General features: G+C 54.8%; 1 protein-coding gene across 1 annotated transcript; it reads right to left on the bottom strand.

Annotated features, from left to right (window-relative positions):
- Nucleotides 1-244: 244 nt before the first annotated feature.
- On the bottom strand, nt 245-19,381 carry TPRN (taperin). Its single transcript, XM_061378036.1, has 4 exons — nt 17,281-19,381; nt 2,177-2,360; nt 1,787-1,917; nt 245-1,466 (listed from the first exon to the last, which is right to left on the bottom strand). Exons 1-4 carry the CDS (start codon nt 19,321-19,323, stop codon nt 1,404-1,406), a joined length of 2,421 nt encoding a protein of 806 aa, XP_061234020.1. The 5' UTR covers nt 19,324-19,381; the 3' UTR covers nt 245-1,403.
- Nucleotides 19,382-19,997: the final 616 nt, after the last annotated feature.

Raw genomic sequence — 19,997 nt, 5'->3', positions numbered from 1 at the left:
GTCCCAACATACCATTCAGTAGCACAGCCTTCCACCTGCTACAATGTACACCAAACCAAGCTCAACGAATGCAGAGCGGTTTCAGTTCACAGCCCAGTGCCACCCTGAGTCGAGATTTATCGTCCCTATATAACACACAAACCAATAAACACACAAAATTTAACCAAAGATACCAGCCCCTCCCTCTGGATGGGGCCACACATGGGGGTACCACTCATTCCATAAAGCCCAAGGAGGCAGTAGCTATTCCAACCATCTCTTTTAATCCCAGAAGTACAAATCACATTAGCAGCAGTGTTCCATCTTTTCCAGAATGCAATTTTGACCCTGAGTTTACAGTAGTAGAAAACGCCAATGGAAGAGTCTAGCAGATTCCTTTGCATATTGGCTGCATTAAACCATTACAACAGAACTATAAAAATACTAGAAAAAATAATAAATCATATTCCTTGTTCAAGTTCTGCAGAAGGAAGGAGTGAAACTGCCCTCCTGTGCTTCGCATCCGAGGAGTAGAGCAAGCGTGGCCGGAAGGAGGCCTCCGCACCAACCAAGAGAGAAATCTTGGGCATTAGATGCTGGAACAAAGCAACAAGAGGGCCTGGCAAACTGAAGCACAGTCAGCAGTTACCGGAGACAAGACACCAGGGTTGGGTATGGACAGATCAAGGGTATGGCCAATGGCTGAGAAGCTGCAAGAGCCTCAAGCCAGACTGGACGCTTCCCTGCAGATGAGTGCAAAAATGACACCTAAAGCCAAAAGCATTTAATCCCTCCCCATCCCTCAAAGTGCTCTCAGCCCCCTCAAAAGAACACAGCTGGCACACTACCTCAATGCTGGTTCAGTCCAACTAGAGCCAGAAACATGCTGAGAACAAACCCTGAACCTTCACTGGCTTCCCAAACTGCCCCCCAGTCCAGCTGTCAACTCACAGCCACTTGTGTGAACCCACTGACTGCCCAGGTACTCCCAGTGCTCCAACTCCAGCACCATCCTTCACTGGGGCCGCTGATGGGAGAAGTGGTACAAAAGCCTCCCAGCTCCCACACAGTGCCTGAATGAGTGGACTCAGATAAGCACCAAGAGACTCTACATCCATCCCGGGGTTACAGGTCTGTTCTCAAGACACTTGCTCAACTGGCAGCTGATCTTGAACAAGGAACATGCAAGGCCACAGGTAGAATAAATCATACGTCTTAAAAGTAGGTTAGGTCCCAGAATCCAGTGCAAATATTCTCCGGAGATGCCCGGGAGCATCTCGTCCACCCTTGGCATCAGGATCCAACAGAAACCGTGGTGAGGGAGGAACCCAGAAACTGTTTCTGCGGTGCTGGCGAGGCCCTTGGGAAGCTGCACTGACACGGTTTGTCCAGCAGCCGCTGCTGCAGGCCAGGAGATGAAGCCATCAGAAGTAGAGAGCAGGCTCGCTGCTGAAATCCGAGAGCCCGCCCTTGTCTGCCGGGGTGAGCTGTGGAGAAGGCAGAGTTGACATGGGGTGTCATCAGATCCAAAGCACGGGAGTACCCACACCTTCAGACTGCACTGGCACCTTGCCCGGGGCTAACAACTCCATTTAATTCCCCCCTCCAAAGGTGCCCTGGAGTACAGGGTGTGCCAGATGCCTCATCTTCACCCATGCAGGTCTGGCAGTGGGACCTGGTGTAGACCCCCCTTGTGAGCGGTGCACAGCGGAAGGCACATCCCATCCCACCCACTGTCCAGGCCAACCCAAGCACCAGATGACAGCACAGCAGGACAAAGCCACGACTTGCTTATTTAATGTCTCACCATCACTTGGTTCCCCTGGGAATCAGCTTCCTTTGGGAGGGGTCCCCCTGCAGCAGGTATCTCCTCGTACTTCTGCTCCTGCCACTCGCTGAACTTCACGGAGTGCTTTGGGGTGTAGCTGGATAAATCTGCTGGAAGGACAAAGCTGATGTAAGCACTTCTCACTATCCCAAAAGAAAGCAGGGGGATCAGGAACCTGACAGGGACAGCATGGAAGCTGCCCATCTGCAGGTCCCTGCTCTGGTTCGAGTCTCATCCCCACCAAGCCCCAGTTCTGCTGTCAGCTGGCAGCATTTCCACCTGTATGGAGCCCCATAAGGGTCTGTAGGAAACGTGGACAGCATCAGACACCACCAGACACCAACAGTGCCAGCACAGTGCCTCGCTCACCTGAGTTGGGGGTACTGGGATGCAAAGTGCTGTTTGGGCATGGAATGTAAAAGGTGCGAGATTTGTCCTCCTCTGTTTCAGAAACGTGCCCTTCCTCTTCCTCCTCCTCCTCTTCTGCCAGTGAGCTCTCTGATGGGTACTCAAACATAGTCTGCAAACTTGTCTCGTTGAAAGAGATCTTCATCTAGACCAGAGCAGAGGAGAATCATTAGAAAGCAGCACGAGATCCCAACACTTGCTCTGGCAAAGGCCACCTCCCATGCCAGGGCTTCACCCTGGTTTTTAAACCACTGCATATCCCCCACCTTGTGCCTTGCTCAATCTCTTATCATTCTGAGAAACCACCGAGGCAGGCAGCCAAATAGCCAGGATGGAGGCTGGAGGCTGAGAGGTCCAGAGTACCTCTGGCTCTTTGCCTGGCACATGCTTTGTCCTCAGCTGACACCGATGCCCAGCAGCCAGGAGGAGCTGCCGCGTGTCCCGCAGGAGGGATCAGTGTTCCCAAGGAGGGGAGGAAAGGAAATCATCCACACGTTGGAAAGGTGACTTCACTGGTGCCTGCCAACTCGTTTGCCTACCCGTGCTCTACACAACAGGAACACCAGGGACCAGGACTGCGTTATGGGGAGGACATCCTGGCAAAGGCCATTTAAGCTGGATAAAAAACAGGGCTTAATACCAGAAGTAGCAAGACAGAAGCAGCTGCAGGAGAGATAGTAACAGGGGGTAGTAGAGAGGAAAAATACTGGACAAGTGGGAGGCCCTTAAGGGTTCTGTTCTGAAACCAGTTTTCTTTAGTGTCTCACTAATGACCTTGGCACAGTAACTGGGAGACTGAGCAGTGAAGATGACAAACACGGGAGCTCATAGGTGAAAAAACAGAGTTTTATGGGTCATGAAGAAGACTACAGAGCAAGAACACTAGAAATGGGTGATGTTTGACACCAATCCTTGCTCTAAGAGTTCATCATCTGTGAGTAACTGAGAAGGAAAAGTCTGACTGTTACAGGAGTTACAGGACTGTGACCATCATTAGGAGGCTGCTTAAATAAACCAGGAATAATGCAAGGCATTTCCACTGGAAGCAGGGTCTGTCTGGCTCCATCCTCACTGCAACACCCAGTAGGCAGCGGATGGCAGCAATTGGACTCCCCCCTTCTCTCCTCCAGCTGAACAAACCAGGTCTCTCAGCTTCTCCTCACACACCATCCTCCAGCCCCAGGAGACTTTGGCAGCCTCCTCTGGCCTTGCTCCAGTTCCTCTGCACCCATCCTGCAGCAGGATGCCCAAATCCTGCCACAGTAAGTCCCAATGTCCTCTTCCAAGTTGAAAAGGGGAAGCTGAGGGAAGGCGTTGTTCCCTTGCAGCCTCCCATCTCCTAATCATTACCTACTGTTCTGCTTAGCTGTGGTTATACATCATCTCAGCAGGTGCAGAGGAGGTTCTGTTCACACCAGCAGAAATTAAGGATGAGAAAAAGCATGACAGCAGTTTGTAAGCACACCAAGAAATAACCCCAAGGAGCAGAGAACTGCTGATGCCAGCAGGGAACAGACAAACAAGGAGGAGAAGCTTGCCAGGAATAAATTTAGGCCAAAAGCAGGGAAGTATTTAGCCAATGTGGCTCAAGGTTCAGGAGCTGATACTTTAAAGAGTGTTCTGATCCATTTACTTCTAACTAGAATTAGAATTGAGCTAACAGGGTTATGAACAGAACTGGTGGTTGCTTGTGAGGGGTGGTAGGAGCTGGATGGCTCAGATCTCCCCTGATGCTGTGTAATAACTGGTAAGAAGAGTCCCAGCCTGGTTTGTGTTGGAAGGGACCTTGAAGCTCCTCCAGCTCCAACCCCTGCCACAGGCAGGGACCCCTTCCACTGGAGCAGCTTGCTCCAAGCCCCTGTGTCCAACCTGGCCTTGAACACTGCCAGGGATGGGGCAGCCACAGCTTCTCTGGGCACCCTGTGCCAGCGCCTCAGCACCCTCACAGGGAAGAGCTTCTGCCTAAGAGCTCAGCTCAGTCTCCCCTCGGGCAGGTTCAAGCCATTCCCCTTGCACACACAACAAAGTGCAGCACATTTACCCCAGGTGCCCGATTTGCAGTTTCCCTCCCACACGCTCGCCCTCAGGCTGACAAACAGGCACCAAACCACCACCCCTCTGCTGCCCTGCTCCGTGGGCTCCAGCAGCATCCACCTCCCTGCCTGCCCCATACAATGCTGCTGCTGCCCGGGCTCAGCTGGAGCCAAACCCACAACTGCAGGGGGGCCAGAGCCTGCAGATGAGCACGAAGCAGGAGCACAGCAGCTTCCTGTGCTGCCCAGAGAGACACCCTGCAGCTCTGTGGGTCCTGAGGGTTTGCAAGGCAGACAGTGAGCATCTCACTGCTGCTTTTCAGTAAAGCAAAAAGGGGAGCTTAAATCAAATCTGGGTTACACAGTGAGAACCTAGCGTGCCCTCCACACTGCAAGTAACGTCATGGAGCTGTGTGCTACTTTGTCCAAGTCCAAGATGTACCTTGGACACTGGCCGGCTCCCTTCCCCACACTCCCAAGGGAAGGCAGAATGGAAATAGCAGAGAGCAGCAAGCTGCCTTCCCCCATTGCCTGCCCCAACCCCAAAGCCACTCTGACCTTTTCCAGATGACACATGGGGAGAGGAATGGTTGCGTGTCAGGGAAAAAGGGTTGGAATAAAAAGGCCCTGAAGATCAGAGCATCCCAGTTGCTGTTCCCTGAGTTTCTTGCCCCTGCTGCTGACCTAGATGCTCCCTGATCCGAGCCAAGCAGCAGAGTGGGCAGTGACTGCTCACAATGTGGCCTCTGTACTGCAGGGACGAGTCCTGCTGCCAGGCACGAAGGCCATAAGGCTGGAGGTGCCCAGGGCTCCCAAAAGCTCAGCAGCATTCCCAGAACCACCCTCACAGGGCAGAGCTTCTGCCTAAGAGCTCATCTCAGTTTCCCCTCGGGCAGGTTCAAGCCATTCCCCTTGGCCTGTCCCTACAGGCCCTTGTCCCAAGCCCCTCTCCAGCTTTCCTGCAGCCCCTTTAGGCACTGGAGCTGCTCTAAGGTCTCCCCTTCAGGAGCCTTCTCTTCTCCAGGCTGCCTCAGCCCAGCTCTCTCAGCCTGGCTCCAGAGCAGAGCTGCTCCAGCCCTCACAGCATCTCCATGGCCTTCTCTGGCCTCGCTCCAACAGCTCCAAGTCCCTCTTGTGCTGCTGCCCCAGAGCTGGATCAGGGCTGCAGGGGGGGTCTCCCCAGAGCACAGCAGAGGGGGAGGATCCCCTCCCCTGGCTCAAGTTAAAAGCCTTATTTCATTTAATCTCTATTTCCATTTAATTCCATCAGGACACATTAAAGCTGTTCAAAGGCAGCAATCATTAACCACACTGTGCCAGCCCCACGCACCCAGGGCCCCAGCTCATCACAAGATAATGTGCTGCTTCAGCAACACCTCCAGGCCACCGCAGCCTGCACACAGCCTCACCCCAGGCAGCCCTGCTTGGTGAGGGTGCACCTTAGCAATTCCCCCCCAGAACCCCACGTTGGCTTTGATGGCAGCCCATCACCCTGCACCCTGCTCCCGGGAAGCAGGAAGAGCCCCATGGCCGCTCGGCAATACAGCACTTGGACGCACCCAGGAAAGCAAACACAGGAGGGACAACCTGGCCCAGGGCTGGATTCTGGCAACAGGCTCTGCATGAGCAGCTGCACCCCCCGGGGCTCAGTCACCCCTGCCCGTGCAGAGCCTGAGCCCCAAAACTCACAGGGCAAACGTGCCCTGGCATCAGCTGGGTTCACCCCATGAGCTCCCGTCCCCACGCGTGAGGAGTGACAGTGGAAGCACAAACCAGCTCTGCTCAATCTAACAGGATCCCAGCCTGGTTTGGGTTGGAAGGGACCTTAAAGCTCCTCCAGCTCCAACCCCTGCCACGGGCAGGGACCCCTTCCACTGGAGCAGCTTGCTCCAAGCCCCTGTGTCCAACCTGGCCTTGAACACTGCCAGGGATGGGGCAGCCACAGCTTCTCTGGGCACCCTGTGCCAGCGCCTCAGCACCCTCACAGGGAAGGCAAAAGTAAGGGACACGGGGGGCAATGGAGCTGCCTCAAGCAACCCTCTGGGCAGACCCGAGCACTGTGTGCGGGGAATAGAGGCAGACTCAGGCTCAGGAGCCATCTAAAGAGAAAAACCAAGAGCCCAGTAATAGCACAGACGACAGCTCTGCCCCCCCAGCAGCCCCCTGCAGACCACAGAGGCTTTTATGGAAGCACAAAAGGCAACAGGGGTTGTTTTCTTCAGGAGGAAAAGCATATCCCACAGGAGCCAAGCACACCCAAGCCCAGGCAGAGGACTGCTCTTCTTGCCCCTGGCTCCCCCAGTTCCACCTCAGCAGCAGCTGCCAGTGCTGAAAAGGAAGAATTCTGCACCCTTCAGCTGTGGATGTTTGCAGGGATTTGTCACTATTTGCTCAGCTGAATGCTTCACCCACAGCTGTGTCACCAAGCCGGGGTCCAACCCAAACCCAGGTATCTACGTGTTAATACTCTGAGCTGAGCCACACTGGGAAGGATAAGGCAGGCTTTTCAGGGAATATTGTGCCGTTCAGCCAACAAAGCCCTGTTGCCATAGCAAAAATCATTCATTTATCTGCTAGGATTTGAATAGTAATGAGAGTGCCCAGGCAGGAGAAGCCAGGGTAAACATTGCTCAACATGCATCAATCGCGGTAGTTACACAGGGCTCAAGCTTGGCTCAGGGGATGCAGCCTGCACCAGAGCAACCACCAAAGAGCCCCCGTGTACAGACATCATAGAAACCAACCTGCAACATCAACAGCAGCCACCTCACTTCAAACACGGAGGTGGGACAGTCTGAGTCCCTGCAGCTAATGAGACACCAAACCCCCTATGGCTTCTCACAAACCATCTCTGTTGAGTCTTAGGAGCAAATCCTGGGGTTAATCTGCATCCTCTGCTCCACAGGATCGCTTTAGTGTGGCTTTTCTCTTCTCCACCCAGTACCACTTCTGCTTCTTGGCAGATGTGGCAAAGCCAGAGTGATAACATTGGGTGTCTTGCACCTTTCAAACAGCAATCTTTGGTAATCCAAATCCTCACCTTGTAAAATTCAGCAGAAACCATTAAATCCTTCTACTCATTAAAAGAGGAAGGGGAAAAAAAATCACTCTAAGTATGTTCCAGCAAGGAGTCAGAGTCCCACACTGATCTCATCAGAGTGGCCTTTGTGGACTGCAAACCACAGAGCCCATTGCCCCTTCCCCACAGAGCAATTCCCAGCAGCCATCTCCCAAAGCAGAGGCTCTTGCAGGAGCCGGATGGGATGGCAAGTTGTGAAGCACAAGCTGGAGTTTATTCCTGCCCCTGCTAACATCACACAGTACCTCCAGCACATCCAAACCCACCGCACTGCAGCCTGCATTAGAGGGCAGTGCCTGCTGCGAGGTGACAAGGACACAGCAGTTCTGCAGTAAGGTGGTTGTTACCCACGTACTTCACAAGATCCAAATCTGAGCAGCACCAGGAATCAAGATTTGCTCTTTCCAGGTACTAATTTCCCCTCATCATCCTCTCTCCCCACCCCGTCCAACCCAGAAGTGACCAATTTAGGGACTGCACTGACTCCCCAGGGTATGCATGACCTGCTGATGTGCTGGGTGTGATTTAAACCAGCTCTTCACACCTGGTCTGTCAAAGACCTCCTCCTTTCTGAGCAGCTGATGATAACCGCAGGAAGGGCAGACATGCAATTCAGCATGAATACAAAAGAGTGATTGGTATCTCTGAGAGACCAGGCACGAACAGGATCAGGGTTTTGCTTCTGTGCAGTCTGACAGAGAGCTTTGCTAATTCTGCTGCACCACTGACTGTCTAAAGGCGTAGTCGATGAGAGGAAAGCACAACGCATCACACCCAGGTACTTGAAAACTGCAGCAGCAAACTGCTGGGCGTGCAGCAGGAACCTCTTGACACAGAGCATCCCATGGAGGCTGGCAGGAACAGCCCCCCAGGCTGAGCAGGAAAGCTCCTCAAGCACCATCCGGTGGGTTGGTGGAGGCTCTGCCCAGCAGAGCTCAGGACCCGTGTGAGGAGGACGGTTTCCTAACACAGAACAACCTCCCACCTCCACGCTGCCATGAGGTGAAAGGGAAGGTCCCTGCACAGACAAATAACTGCCATTGAGACTAGGAACAGAGGGTAGAAGCGGGTATTTTAGGGCGGACAATGATCCCTAAAGGGTTTCCCTTGGTCTTTCCATCTGACCCTGTCTGACTGTTCTCACAGATCAATAGTGAGAGGTAGTTCAGGAGCAGTTCATAAACTGCAAACCTCAGCACGACCTTCATTTTTCTCATAACAACCTGCAGTCAGTGACCTGGACAACTCCCGTGGGATGCAGTTTTCCCTCTGGAACTTTCAGATGAAGGATATATAGGAAAAATGAGCTATTTCAGAGAAGGCAGCAACCAGCTTATCTACATGCCTGCACTTGTCCCGAAAACACAGTCATGTCTCAGCCCAAACTGTTGAATAACCCCAGGCACAATCTCTATGTGCAGCAGCCTGGAACAGAACCCTGGGGGCTGCAGCAGCATCAGTATGTTACCAAAGCATTTGCTATCAGTCAGGAGAAGGTAAGTAGCTTTTTTACCTCTAAAGCTTTTCAGACACAGGAAGAAAGGGTTCTTTCCCTGAGAGATACCTCTACTAATGGAAGGGGCTTGAGACTTGGTTCCTGTATCAGATTAACCCTGTATTGCTATGGCTGAAGCAGCACAAGTATGCCCAGAAAACTGCAGATGGCACTTCAGAAAGGTATTTTTCTGTACAAAAAGCAGGGTTCTGGGGCACAGGAGTTGGCTGCTCCACCACAGGCTCACTCAACCATGCGTTTCCAAGGGGTGTTTCCTATGTGTAACCCTGAGTTTTGCTCAACTATGACCAGCATCACAGAGTTAGTCACTGAACAGAGCCAGCAGCACTGAAGATTTACAGCAGCAGCACGTCAGGGAAGCTGTGCTGCTGGCAAAGGAGAGGTTGCCTCCAGGGTCACATCCCAGCTCCCAAGCCCCAAGGCAGAAGAAGAAAGTCTCCATTTACAAGGCAACCCACAGAGGCAGCTCTGTGTAATCAATCTGCTGAAGCACATGGCAGATAGGAGCATGGAGATTCGAAATATTAAACTCCTTGTACAAGACATGGGGAAGTTTCAAATTCCTGATGAGCAGTGACAGGGTAGAGGCAGTCCCAGCGCATGGCAGGGCAGCAGCTTTGTTAACTCTTGACTGTGTGGGACAAGAAGAGAATCCCGAACAACCAGAGGACACTTGGAGTCCCAGGCTGGCAGGGCACAAAGCTGCTATTCACCCCAACCCCTTCATTCTTCTCACATCTGCTGACAGAGGAGCCAGAGCCTTCCAGTAAGAAACAAGCAATTCAAATATAACTTGGTTCATAAGAACTGGACGCATCCCCCCATATATGAAACAAATCTCACCTGAATACACAACGAGAGCAGGCATGAGCAAGGTACAATCAGTGTCAAGCCTTCGGATCTCCATAAAGAACGCATAAACCTCCCAAGAGCAGAGGATTCTGCTCTACAGGCAACTCTGAACATGTAATTTGTGGCTAGGACCCGATGCAGAACTGGAAGGCACCACATACAAACATCTCTGTGCAGCCAAGGCTGACCACAGCAGTCCAAACCAATCCTGTGGTCCAGTGCAAGTGAGCAGTCTCCAGCTGGAATGGGACAGATGGAGTTTTATTTCCCAGGAGATGTGGGGAGGCTGGGAACGGAATGGTAGGAGCTCATGCTGAACTTCAGAACCAAAAGGCTTCCGTGATGTGACTGGTGATAGCAGTCACACAACAGAGTTCACATCTCTCTTGCCCTTTTTCTGTACTACCAGTATGCAGAAGAGAATTCCTCGAGGAGAAGTGCCCAAGAGCAGCGAGTTCACCGCGAGGCTGAGGCACTTGTCCTCAGACCTGCACTGTCACTCCCTGCAAGCCATACAATTTCCCTAGGCACACAAGTGTTCTGCTCTCGTGGTGTCTGGGATGCTGCTTTCAGCTCGCCTGTGCTCCTTCCGATACCTACAAAACAGCAGCTCCATCCTGCCAAGTTCCCAAGATCATCTAAAGGCCACGTCCCCAAAAACATCAGCACAAAGCTCCTTCCGTCCCCATGTTCCCAGGAGGTTTGGGAAGTTTCTGTGTGTGATAGAGGGGCTCCACATGACTCTTCCTACACAGACTGGCCAAACAGTGACAGCTCCATGGCTGACCCACGTTCCAGGCACTAAGAGGCTTGGTTTGTAAATACATTTTAAACTGTCCAAGTTTCATTCAGGAGCGGACTGAAAGCACAGCCCCAGAGGTGAAGGAGATGGTGCTGCAGCTCCCACTGAGATTTCTTTTACTGTCACTGAACATGGAAACTAAACATGACTGCTTCCCACACATCCCACAGGCAAGCACGGGTTCTGCCCTTGCCTGAGCACGTGCTGACTGCCCAGCTCTGCTGAGGAACACTGGGATCACATCATGGAAAAAGCAGAGTGGGGAGGCAAACCCAAACCCAAGGCAAGCTGAATACTGGAGATGGACAGAACTTGTAAACTATCTCCAATCCAGTCCATAGATCAGGGGATCCTGCCCCTCTGCTGTGCTCTGGGGAGACCCCCCCTGCAGCCCTGATCCAGCTCTGGGGCAACAGCACAAGAGGGACGTGGAGCTGTTGGAGCGAGGCCAGAGGAGGCCATGGAGATGCTGTGAGGGCTGGAGCAGCTCTGCTCTGGAGCCAGGCTGAGAGAGCTGGGCTGGGGCAGCCGGGAGAAGAGAAGGCTCCTGAAGGGGAGACCTTAGAGCAGCTCCAGTGCCTAAAGGGGCTGCAGGAAACCTGGAGAGGGGCTTGGGACAAGGGCCTGTAGGGAGAGGCCAAGGGGAATGGCTTGAACCTGCCCGAGGGGAGACTGAGCTGAGCTCTTAGGCAGAAGCTCTTCCCTGTGAGGGTGCTGAGGCGCTGGCACAGGGTGCCCAGAGAAGCTGTGGCTGCCCCATCCCTGGCAGTGTTCAAGGCCAGGTTGGACACAGGGGCTTGGAGCAAGCTGCTCTATGGAAGGTGTCCCTGCCCATGGCAGGGGCTAGAACTGGATGAGCTTTAAGGTCCTTTCCAACACAAACCATTCTAGGATTAAAGAAACCAATTACAATAACATTGCCTGTAATCCGTATGATCAGAACTCGGAGCACAAAGCATTCCAAATCTCTCAACCTCTGGGGCTGGCTGAGCCCTGTGCACATCCTAACCAGCTTGAAAGGCAGCTTGCCTCTTATTTGCATATGAGTTTCTATTTTAGCTCTTCTGCCCCGTTCCCCATGCTGCTGACAGCAGCAGCCGAGCAGGGGATGGGAGGAAGAGAACCAAGGGGAATGTGGGAGCAGCTCAGGCTGTTGCTGTGGCATGGGAGCAGCGAGGCCGTGGAGAACCTCAGTCACAGAACATTTCCCACTCTGGAGATGAGATAGATGTGAGTCATAAGCTCTGCCGGGGGGGTGGACAACAAAGCACCAGAACTTCAAGGAGCTGGCAGGCAGCAGGGAAACAAACCCAACCTCCTTGCCCACCGCGAGCCTCAGGTGCAGCCTGTGAGGTGGTTTGAAATCTGTAACCACAACAAGATCCTGGCTTCTGGAGTCGCTGGCCACGAGCAGCACAAGCTAAAAATCAGACTGAGAAAAGGGCCGGGAAAGAGCACTGTCTGGGTGAAGGAGGTCCTCACGTTGACAGCTAAGGGAAATCACCTCCACAGGGGAGGGAGCTGATCAGCCAAGACACCTATTTCTGAGCAAACGTGTCACTGCTGAGCTCATCTCCCAAAAACCCAATACATCAACATCAGACACATCCTACAGCCACTCCTTAAAGGCGGCACATGGATGTGCCCCAACAGAGCACAGTCACAAGGCAGAACATGGAACAGGAACACACAGCTCCCTGAGAGCTGAAGAACACCAAGCATTGTCCTGACCCCTCTGAACACAGAGACAGGAGAATCAAAGTAATTCTTCAGAGGCATTTTTGCCTCTGCCACCAGGTTCATTCACTTGTGTTATGGTTAATTTACCTGTGATATACATTGCAAAACCATACTTCAGGCAGTCGCTGCTGTTTGGATTCCACGCTGCGCAGACTTGCTCCAGACAGGTCTGGGCAATAGCTGGAAGGGTTCATCCCTGCCAGCATCTCGAGCCTACACCTGGTTCTCACAGGAGACCATCTCCAGCACACCTGAACAGAGGGGAAGCTATGGAACAAGAAGTTCAGCAGGTTCAGCCTACAAAACTGCTGCCCAATCCTGCCCATGATGAACGGCTGAGGGGTGCTCAGAATACTGCCTTACCATTCAAGTGGGCTTTTGGAAGCCAGATTCAGGCTTTATGCAGCTCAAAACATTAGAAAACAGACCATAAAGTCCAGGTGAGCTGGAACATTTTGAAGTTCAGCTGAAGCTCACAACATCTCAACTTTATAAAGAAGCAGGACAGACTCCAACTGTTTGGATCCCACCAACCTTCTTCCGGTTAAGTCCCATTCACACAAGGCCCAGGTCACCTTCCAGCACCCAGCAAACTGCCAACTGTGACAAGCAAAACACATTAAAACCATCAACACCCTGATGTTTGTTGGCTCTCATGTCCTGTTATTTACAGGATTTCAGTGGCCTGGCCAGAAGTCACCTTTCCTGCAGCGTTCCAAAGAGGCACCAGGTCCTGGAGAAGACAAAACCATGCTATGACTTGGGATGAGCTGCAGGAGTGACAAGACAGAAGGAAGGAGCACAGTTTGGGCTAATTCTATACACAGAGGACCTTCATGGCAGAGTCCAGCCTCCAACAAGATGAGAACATGAAGCCTAAAGACAGACAACTACCGCTCAGGACCTCGGCAGTCCTCATTCCTTTCCAAGTACTCGCTCCAACACGGCAGTCGCATGTTTTACAGATACCCAGATCTCTATCTTGCTGACAACTTTATTGTACATCATTCTGGCAGGTAACCAAACCAAGACTGATCCTTGTCAGCTCAGCCAAGCTAGATTTTATCCTCTGAGATCCCAAAGATCCGCATCCTGCAGCAAAGCCTTCCCTTCCTCCTAGGGCTGCTGTCAGGCTGAAATGTCTTTACTTCTCCTGTAATAACAGAGTACAAAGATGAGCACTGAACAGAGGTCACCAGCAGTGCTCTGCATCCTCTGCCCCACTCCCTGTTGGAATAAAGGTCAGGAGGTCTCCTTCCACCCCTGCACACATATCCTGGCCTCACTCTTGGAGCTGACAGCTCAGCCAGCCTCTCCCAGCAGAAGCGCGCTGGAAACCCAGCACATCAGTTCAAAGCTGCAAATGTTCACTCAGTTTTCACACTGAAGACACCCCCACCCCCACCCAGCTTTATCTGAACTGATTTGCTAGAGAGGTCTCAAAGCACTTATACTGCTTGGAGAGGTCTCAACCCAGCCACGGAGTAGATGAAGAGTCCTCAAGGGCCTCTTAGTGCTGTAGGAGGACAAGAGCTCCAACTCCCTGTGCACACTGGCAGTCTGGATCCCAGGATGAACACTGCTGGGGCTGCCCCCTCCTTCATCTACAGATCTTGATCATGTCCCATCATACACAATTAAATAGAATCACAGGATCAACTAGATTGGAAAAGATGTTTAAGATCATCAAGTCATGTTCACCTTCACAGCCCTGGTGGATGATGATTGTCCCACCACAGCAGCTCTGGTTGCACAAGAGAGCTGGGAGCCCGTTTTTCATTCTGACCCAGGAGGAGCATTTCTCTCTCCCTCATCAGCTCCAACACAACACAAACAACTGCTTCGCATACTTGAAGTGTCTGGAAGAAGCAATAAAGCTGTTTTTCCTGAAAGGCCTTGAACACCAGCAGTGCTCCTCAGGCACAGCAAAGTCACAAGCCCCTGCACAGCCCAGAGCAGAGGGCTGGAGCTCCCTCCACACAGACCAGAGCAGCACTGAACCCATTCCCACCCTGTCCCAGCCACCCTCCCACTCCGAAAAGCCACAGAGGATGTAGACCATGGAGCCAGCTCCATTTTGCTGGTGTCTCTGCTATTGTCAGGCAGTCAGTGGCCAGACATGGGGACAGAAAAGGGAGGCTGAGTTTCCTCATTTGAAGAAAAACACCATTTGCATCTGACAGAACACTCAGTCCAACTGCCACCACCTCCGTCCCTCCTAATAAATCAGTAGCCCTGACTCTAAGCACAGACACCGGCTGATCCAATCCGGGCTGTGCTGTTTATCTCACCCAGATTCCTGCTGGACATCAGCAAGCCGATGCGGTTTTCCAAGTCAAAGTTTCACAAAACCCCACTTTCCTGAACCTGGATCATACTCAATGGCCTTTCAGCAAATCCAAGGCAAGGTCTGGAAAGGAAGATGCTCAGCAGGAGGTGGGCTCATGCAGCAGATCTGCCTGGGGAGAAGCCCCGCAAAAGACCCAGGCAACTGCTTACTGAAACCAGCATCAGGATGGATTTCAATACCCCCAAAAGGGACATTGGTTTTAGCAAAGAACTGCAGCTTCCAGCTCACAGGAAATGTCTGCTTCTGCCCAATTCAGGCCAAAATCAAGCTTCTGAAAAACCCAACATATCTACAAAACAGGACCTTTGTTTTTGGCCGGTTGCCTCGGCAACACAGAGCCATCCCTTGGGAAGAAACCAAGGAATGCATCCTAATGCTAGCTCCTTCTTTTTCAGGCATCAACACTCAGCCTTATTGCCCGGAGTAAAAGCCACAAACATCCTCTAGGTTAAGAGTAAACAGCAATCTTTCAGTTTGCTACAGCATCAGCATCTTCTAAACCCTGGCTACAAAGTCAAACTTCAATGCTTGCCACGCCTAGCAGGATGGGAACTGAAGGGAAAGCTGGTGTTTATCCCACTACCACATTAAATTCTACCCAGAAACTTCTCCTTAAGCTGGATCTTATTTTCCAAAGGGTCCCCATTTGCTTCATCCTCCAGTGCTCTGCAATATTACAAGCAGCTCCTTCTTTGCCTTTTAATATCTCTCTTTTCAGACACTCAATCTTCATGCAAGTTCCCATGCAGGACATCCCACACACATAACTCTTAGCAAACCCCATTACAGTTACAGATGCACCGTGCAGTGCTTAGCTCGCTTCACCTTCAGAGTGCCTGCAGAGAGGGACAGTTAATGCCATAAGCTGACACAGACATAGGTGGAGAAGCAGCAGGACCCGCCCCAAGTCACAAAAACCCAACACTGAACAGACAAAACAGATGTTAACCACTTTCAAAGACTCATGATAGTTGAGATTGGGAAAGGAACTCTGGAGGTTTTTAGCCCAAACTCCTGCTCCAAGCAGGACCTGATCCATTGCTCAAGGCTGTCCCCTGGCAAGTTTCAAGTAGCTCCAAGGATGGAGATGCCACTGCTTCTCTGGGCTCCTGATCCAGTGTTTGACCAACTGCAAACAACCCAGTCACTGTACCAACCTTGTCCTTGTCTCCCTCCTCCTTTTTGTATTGGTAAGGATGCTTCCATTGTGCACCACAACTGGCTTTGCTTAACTGAGGCTTTACTTTTCTACCAGCAAGCACCACCCTGCACAGAGCTGTCAGCTCCTCTGCCTCCAGCTCAAGCCAGGCTTATCTACGAGTCACTGTCCTGCAAAGACAGTGTATTTTGTGCTCCATCCTTAAGAATACCATAACTGACATTTTGTCTTGACATTTCCATCATTTATAGCACAGCTGATTTGGTGTAAATCCAGTTAATACCCAAACTGCTCTGTTGAGCAGAGCCAAGGAAATAGCTGTAATGAGTGCATGCCAGGAGGTATTTAAGCAGCAGAACAACTCCAGGCTGACCAAGCATTTCCCCATGGGAAGACATGGAAAAACTCATGCAGGACCATGAGCAAGAATCAATACTCCTGCTTATTTGCTTATTCTGGATCTCATGGCACTCATGCTCCAGACCTGCTACCTGCATTAGTCACAATCACATTAATATAGACTGTGTGTTCTTAGGAGGGAGTTTAACAACATCAAGCCATGACAAAGAGCTCTCCCTGCCTCCCTCCTACATGACAAGCACCCTGTTCAAAGGATTTCCTTAGTTTAGAACGCTCAGTGCCTCAGGCACCCATGTGGATTCAGTCCATCAAATATTTAGTTGCATTCAGGTAACGGAACAACGTCAAACAACTCTTCCCGCTATGGAAAAACATGTCATGTCACAGACCCGGAAATCAGGATCTGTCACCCTGGCATGCTGCTGTCAGAGCTGAACAATTCACACCTCCTCCTCCGGCACAGCTCCTTCTGCATGACTGTGTCCTTATCACATCCACATGCATTTCACCAAGCCACACAACGATTAGTTCTCAACTTAAGGCTCACAAGGATCTAAGTTAGAACCTGGCATTCGCTTCAAAGACCTGGAGCGATCAACATCTCTCAGATCTTCAGAGATGGAGCTGCACATCCACAACAAGCAGCCAGGTGGTATAAGCCTATTAAGGAAGTTAAGTTGTTGCTGATCTCTTTCTGCCTAATAGAGACCTAATTCTTGAGTCTCTATCAATAGATCACTAATGCGGGGAATACACCAGTGCCACGCTGGCCGCTGTCCTGTGTCACAGGCGGGGCAGGGACCACGGGGAGCTCAGCGTGTCCAGCCCCACCAACCAGCGAGCAGAGCTGCAGGGGAGGCAGGTCCACAGCCATTCAAACCATGCAACTCCCCATCATTGTCTGAATACCTGCAATACTTCACTTCCCGTTATCATACCTCCAACAAGCAGCTGTGGGAGAGGCCCTGCAGTTACCCCAGCTCATATCCCACCCTTATCTGCTTGTTAGAACAGCACCCAGTGCCCCAACCCCGAGAGCAAGCCTTCGCTCTCAAAGGGCCAATGAAACCCCTGCCCATCTCGCCACCCGGTGCCTCATGGAAACCCAAGCCAAAAGCACACCCGAATTACTTTCAGCCTGGCTCCTTGGGGAAGAGGTGCCCCAGGCCATTACCTTCTTGCGGCGGGAGCCCGTCTTGCTCATGCAGGACCTCTCCAGGGACAGGTACCCCCCGATCACTTCGATCTCATTCACTGTGGGGTATCGCTTTTTATGGGACACCCCAACTTGGGGCCCATCAGCGTTCTCCACTGGTCTGCTTTTCGCTTTGCTCTCCTCCTCCTCCTCCTCTTCCTCCTGCTGCGGCCTTCTGCTGGCATCGGTGGCAGTCTGCAGCCCCGAGGCAACGGGCTTCCTTTTGGGCACAACAGTGAAGGTGCTGCCTCCCCTCTGGTGGGGGGCAGAGTGTGCTCTGTAGAAGGGCACGGAGGAAAACTCCATCTCCAGGTCAGGGCCAGCTCCTCCAGGCTGATCCAAGCTCCCCGTCCTCAGAGCCCTGGGACACAGCTCCCCGCTCTCCGGCTCCACAATGTCATCGATGTAAGTCACGGGTACCAGCGGATCCAGCGGCGCCGCTGGGGAAGCGACCGGTTCTTCCTGCTCCGGGGCGGAAGCCCTCGGGGGCTCCTTCGGTGCCTTCTCCTCAGAGGCTGGTGGCGGGGGCCCTGGCCTGGCGCTGGGGGCCGGGGGCACAGCTGGGACGGCGTTCCGGCGGGGCACGAAGAGGAAGGAATTGCGTGAATTGAGGCGCAGCTTGGCCAGGGCCTGTGCCTGCAGGTCGTGTGCGGGGATGGCAGACAGGTCGGGCTTGGGGGCCGGGTGGATCTCAAAGGAGCCCCCGGCCCGGGGGGCTGAGGAGGAGAGCGGCTGCGTGGAGCCGGTGGCACTGGGGGCCGGGGTGGCACTGGGCAGGGGCGGCACGGCCGCTTCGGCCTCCTCCGGCTTTGGCCTCCGGGCGTTGGCTCTGGCATGGGGAGCGCTGGCGGGCGGCGCGGATGGCACTGGCGGCCCCTTGGGCAGCGCGGGCCGGCCCGCGGGGACAGCGCTGGGCTCGGGGACGCGGCTGCCGGGGGGCAGGCCCCGGGGGGTGACCGTGAAGGAGTTGGAGCTGATCTTGTGCAGAAAGCAGTTGGCCAGGGGGGCTGCGGCCTTGGGGGCGGCCGGGACCGCCTGCGGGGCTGCGGCCCGGGGGGAAGCCGGGGCAACCGCGGGCTGGGGGGGCACAGCCCGGGGGGCAGCCGGCTGCAGGACAGCAGGCGGAGGGGTGGCAGCTCGGGGGGGAGCCGGCAGCGGCGGAGGGGTGGCTGGCCGGGGGGGAGCCGGGGCTGCCTGGGGGACCGCGGGCTGGGGGGCGGCAGCCCGGGGGGCAGCCGGCACTGGAGATGCCGGTGTCGCCTTTGGGGCCCGGGGGGAGCCGGGCACCACGTGCGGAGGGGCCGGCCCGGCCCGGGGGGAGCCCGGCGCCGCCGCAGGAGCAGGCGGCCCAGGGCGGGGGGAGCCGGGTCCTGCCGGCGCAGGAGCGGCCGCAGCGCCGGTCCCGGTCAGCGCCTCCCCTCCGCGGCGGCGGCGGCCCCGCGGGCGCTGCCCGAACTTCTCCAGGAGGCGGCTGACGGTGCCCGGCTCGGCCGCCTCGGGCGGCTCCGGCGGCTCGGCTGCATCGTAGATGACGACCTGGTCAGCGCGGATCTCGGCGAGCGCGGCTCCGCGGCGGGCCAGCAGCTCCCGCAGCGGGTCGGGGCGGCGCGGCGGGGAAGAGGCGGCCGGGTCCCGGCGGCGGCCGGGCAGCGCCTCCCCCTCGGCGAAGCAGGTGGCGGCGTCGGGTTGGGACTCGATGATGAGGATGTTGTCGGCGCGGATGGTGCGGATGCCGGGCACGGCGCTGTACAGCTCCAGCAGCTGCTGCAGCGGCCGCGCCGCCTCGGGGCCGTTCCCGGCCAGCCCCTGCCGCAGCCGCCGCCGTTCGGTCTCCAGCCGCATGAAGGGGTTCTCGCGGAGCGGGCCAAGGCTCTCCGCCACCACCAGCCGCTCCCCGGCCGAGGGCTCGGGCTCCCCGCCGGCCGCCCCGGCCAGCTTGGCCCGCTTTCTCTCCAGGATCTCCCGCTTCCAGGCGGGCTGAGCCCGCGGCCCAGCGCCGAGCGGCGCCTCCGCGCTGCTCATGGCGGCGGCACAGGCGGCTCTGCACGGCCCGGCCGCCGCCTCCCGCCGCACCTGAGCAGGCCCCGCCGCCGGCCGCGGCACCGCCCCCGGCGGGGGGCGGGAGCGGGGCGGGCGCCATGACAGGGCCCGGCAGCGGCTGCGCCGTTCCATGGGGGAGCCGTGGTCCGTGCCGCCGGACACGGCCCCGCGCCGCCCTCCCCTCCCCTCACGCACAGCGCGGGGCCCGGCTCATCGCTGCCCGGGAGCCGCAGGGACCGGCCCTGCCGCAGCAGCCCCGATCTGCCATGGCCCGTGTGGTGCCAGCCCAGGAGGAGGGAAGTGGAAAATGTCTTAGGGGGTCACCCAGCCTGAGCTGGGACCAGTGCCCGGTACGGGCAGCCGTGGTGGGGAAGGAACAAGCCATTGGCACCTCGGGACCGTGTTGATGGGAGCTGTGGAGCAGGCAGGTTGGGTTTCCACAGCACACGCAGCAGGGCGGAAGGGCTTCGCCACGCCGTGGGGCACGGAAGCGCCTCCCGCAGCGTTATTCCCAGGCATTGCCCATTGCCAACGGCCAGCAGGTTCCTTTGGGAAGTCTGAAGGGTCCGGAAATGGGTGCTCAGGACACAGCTCCGATAGCGCTGAGGGACAAAACCCTCGGCCAGCGTGGCGTGGGGACACAGCCCTACACGGCA

Source organism: Neopsephotus bourkii, unplaced genomic scaffold (genome assembly GCF_033783945.1).
Source record: "Neopsephotus bourkii isolate Nb327-2 ecotype Australia unplaced genomic scaffold, CSIRO-AGI_Nbou_v1 NB_1761, whole genome shotgun sequence".
NCBI classification, from domain to species: Eukaryota; Metazoa; Chordata; class Aves; order Psittaciformes; family Psittacidae; genus Neopsephotus; species Neopsephotus bourkii.
Note: the sequence above shows the minus strand (reverse complement) of the source record. Positions and strands in the feature narration are given on the sequence as shown.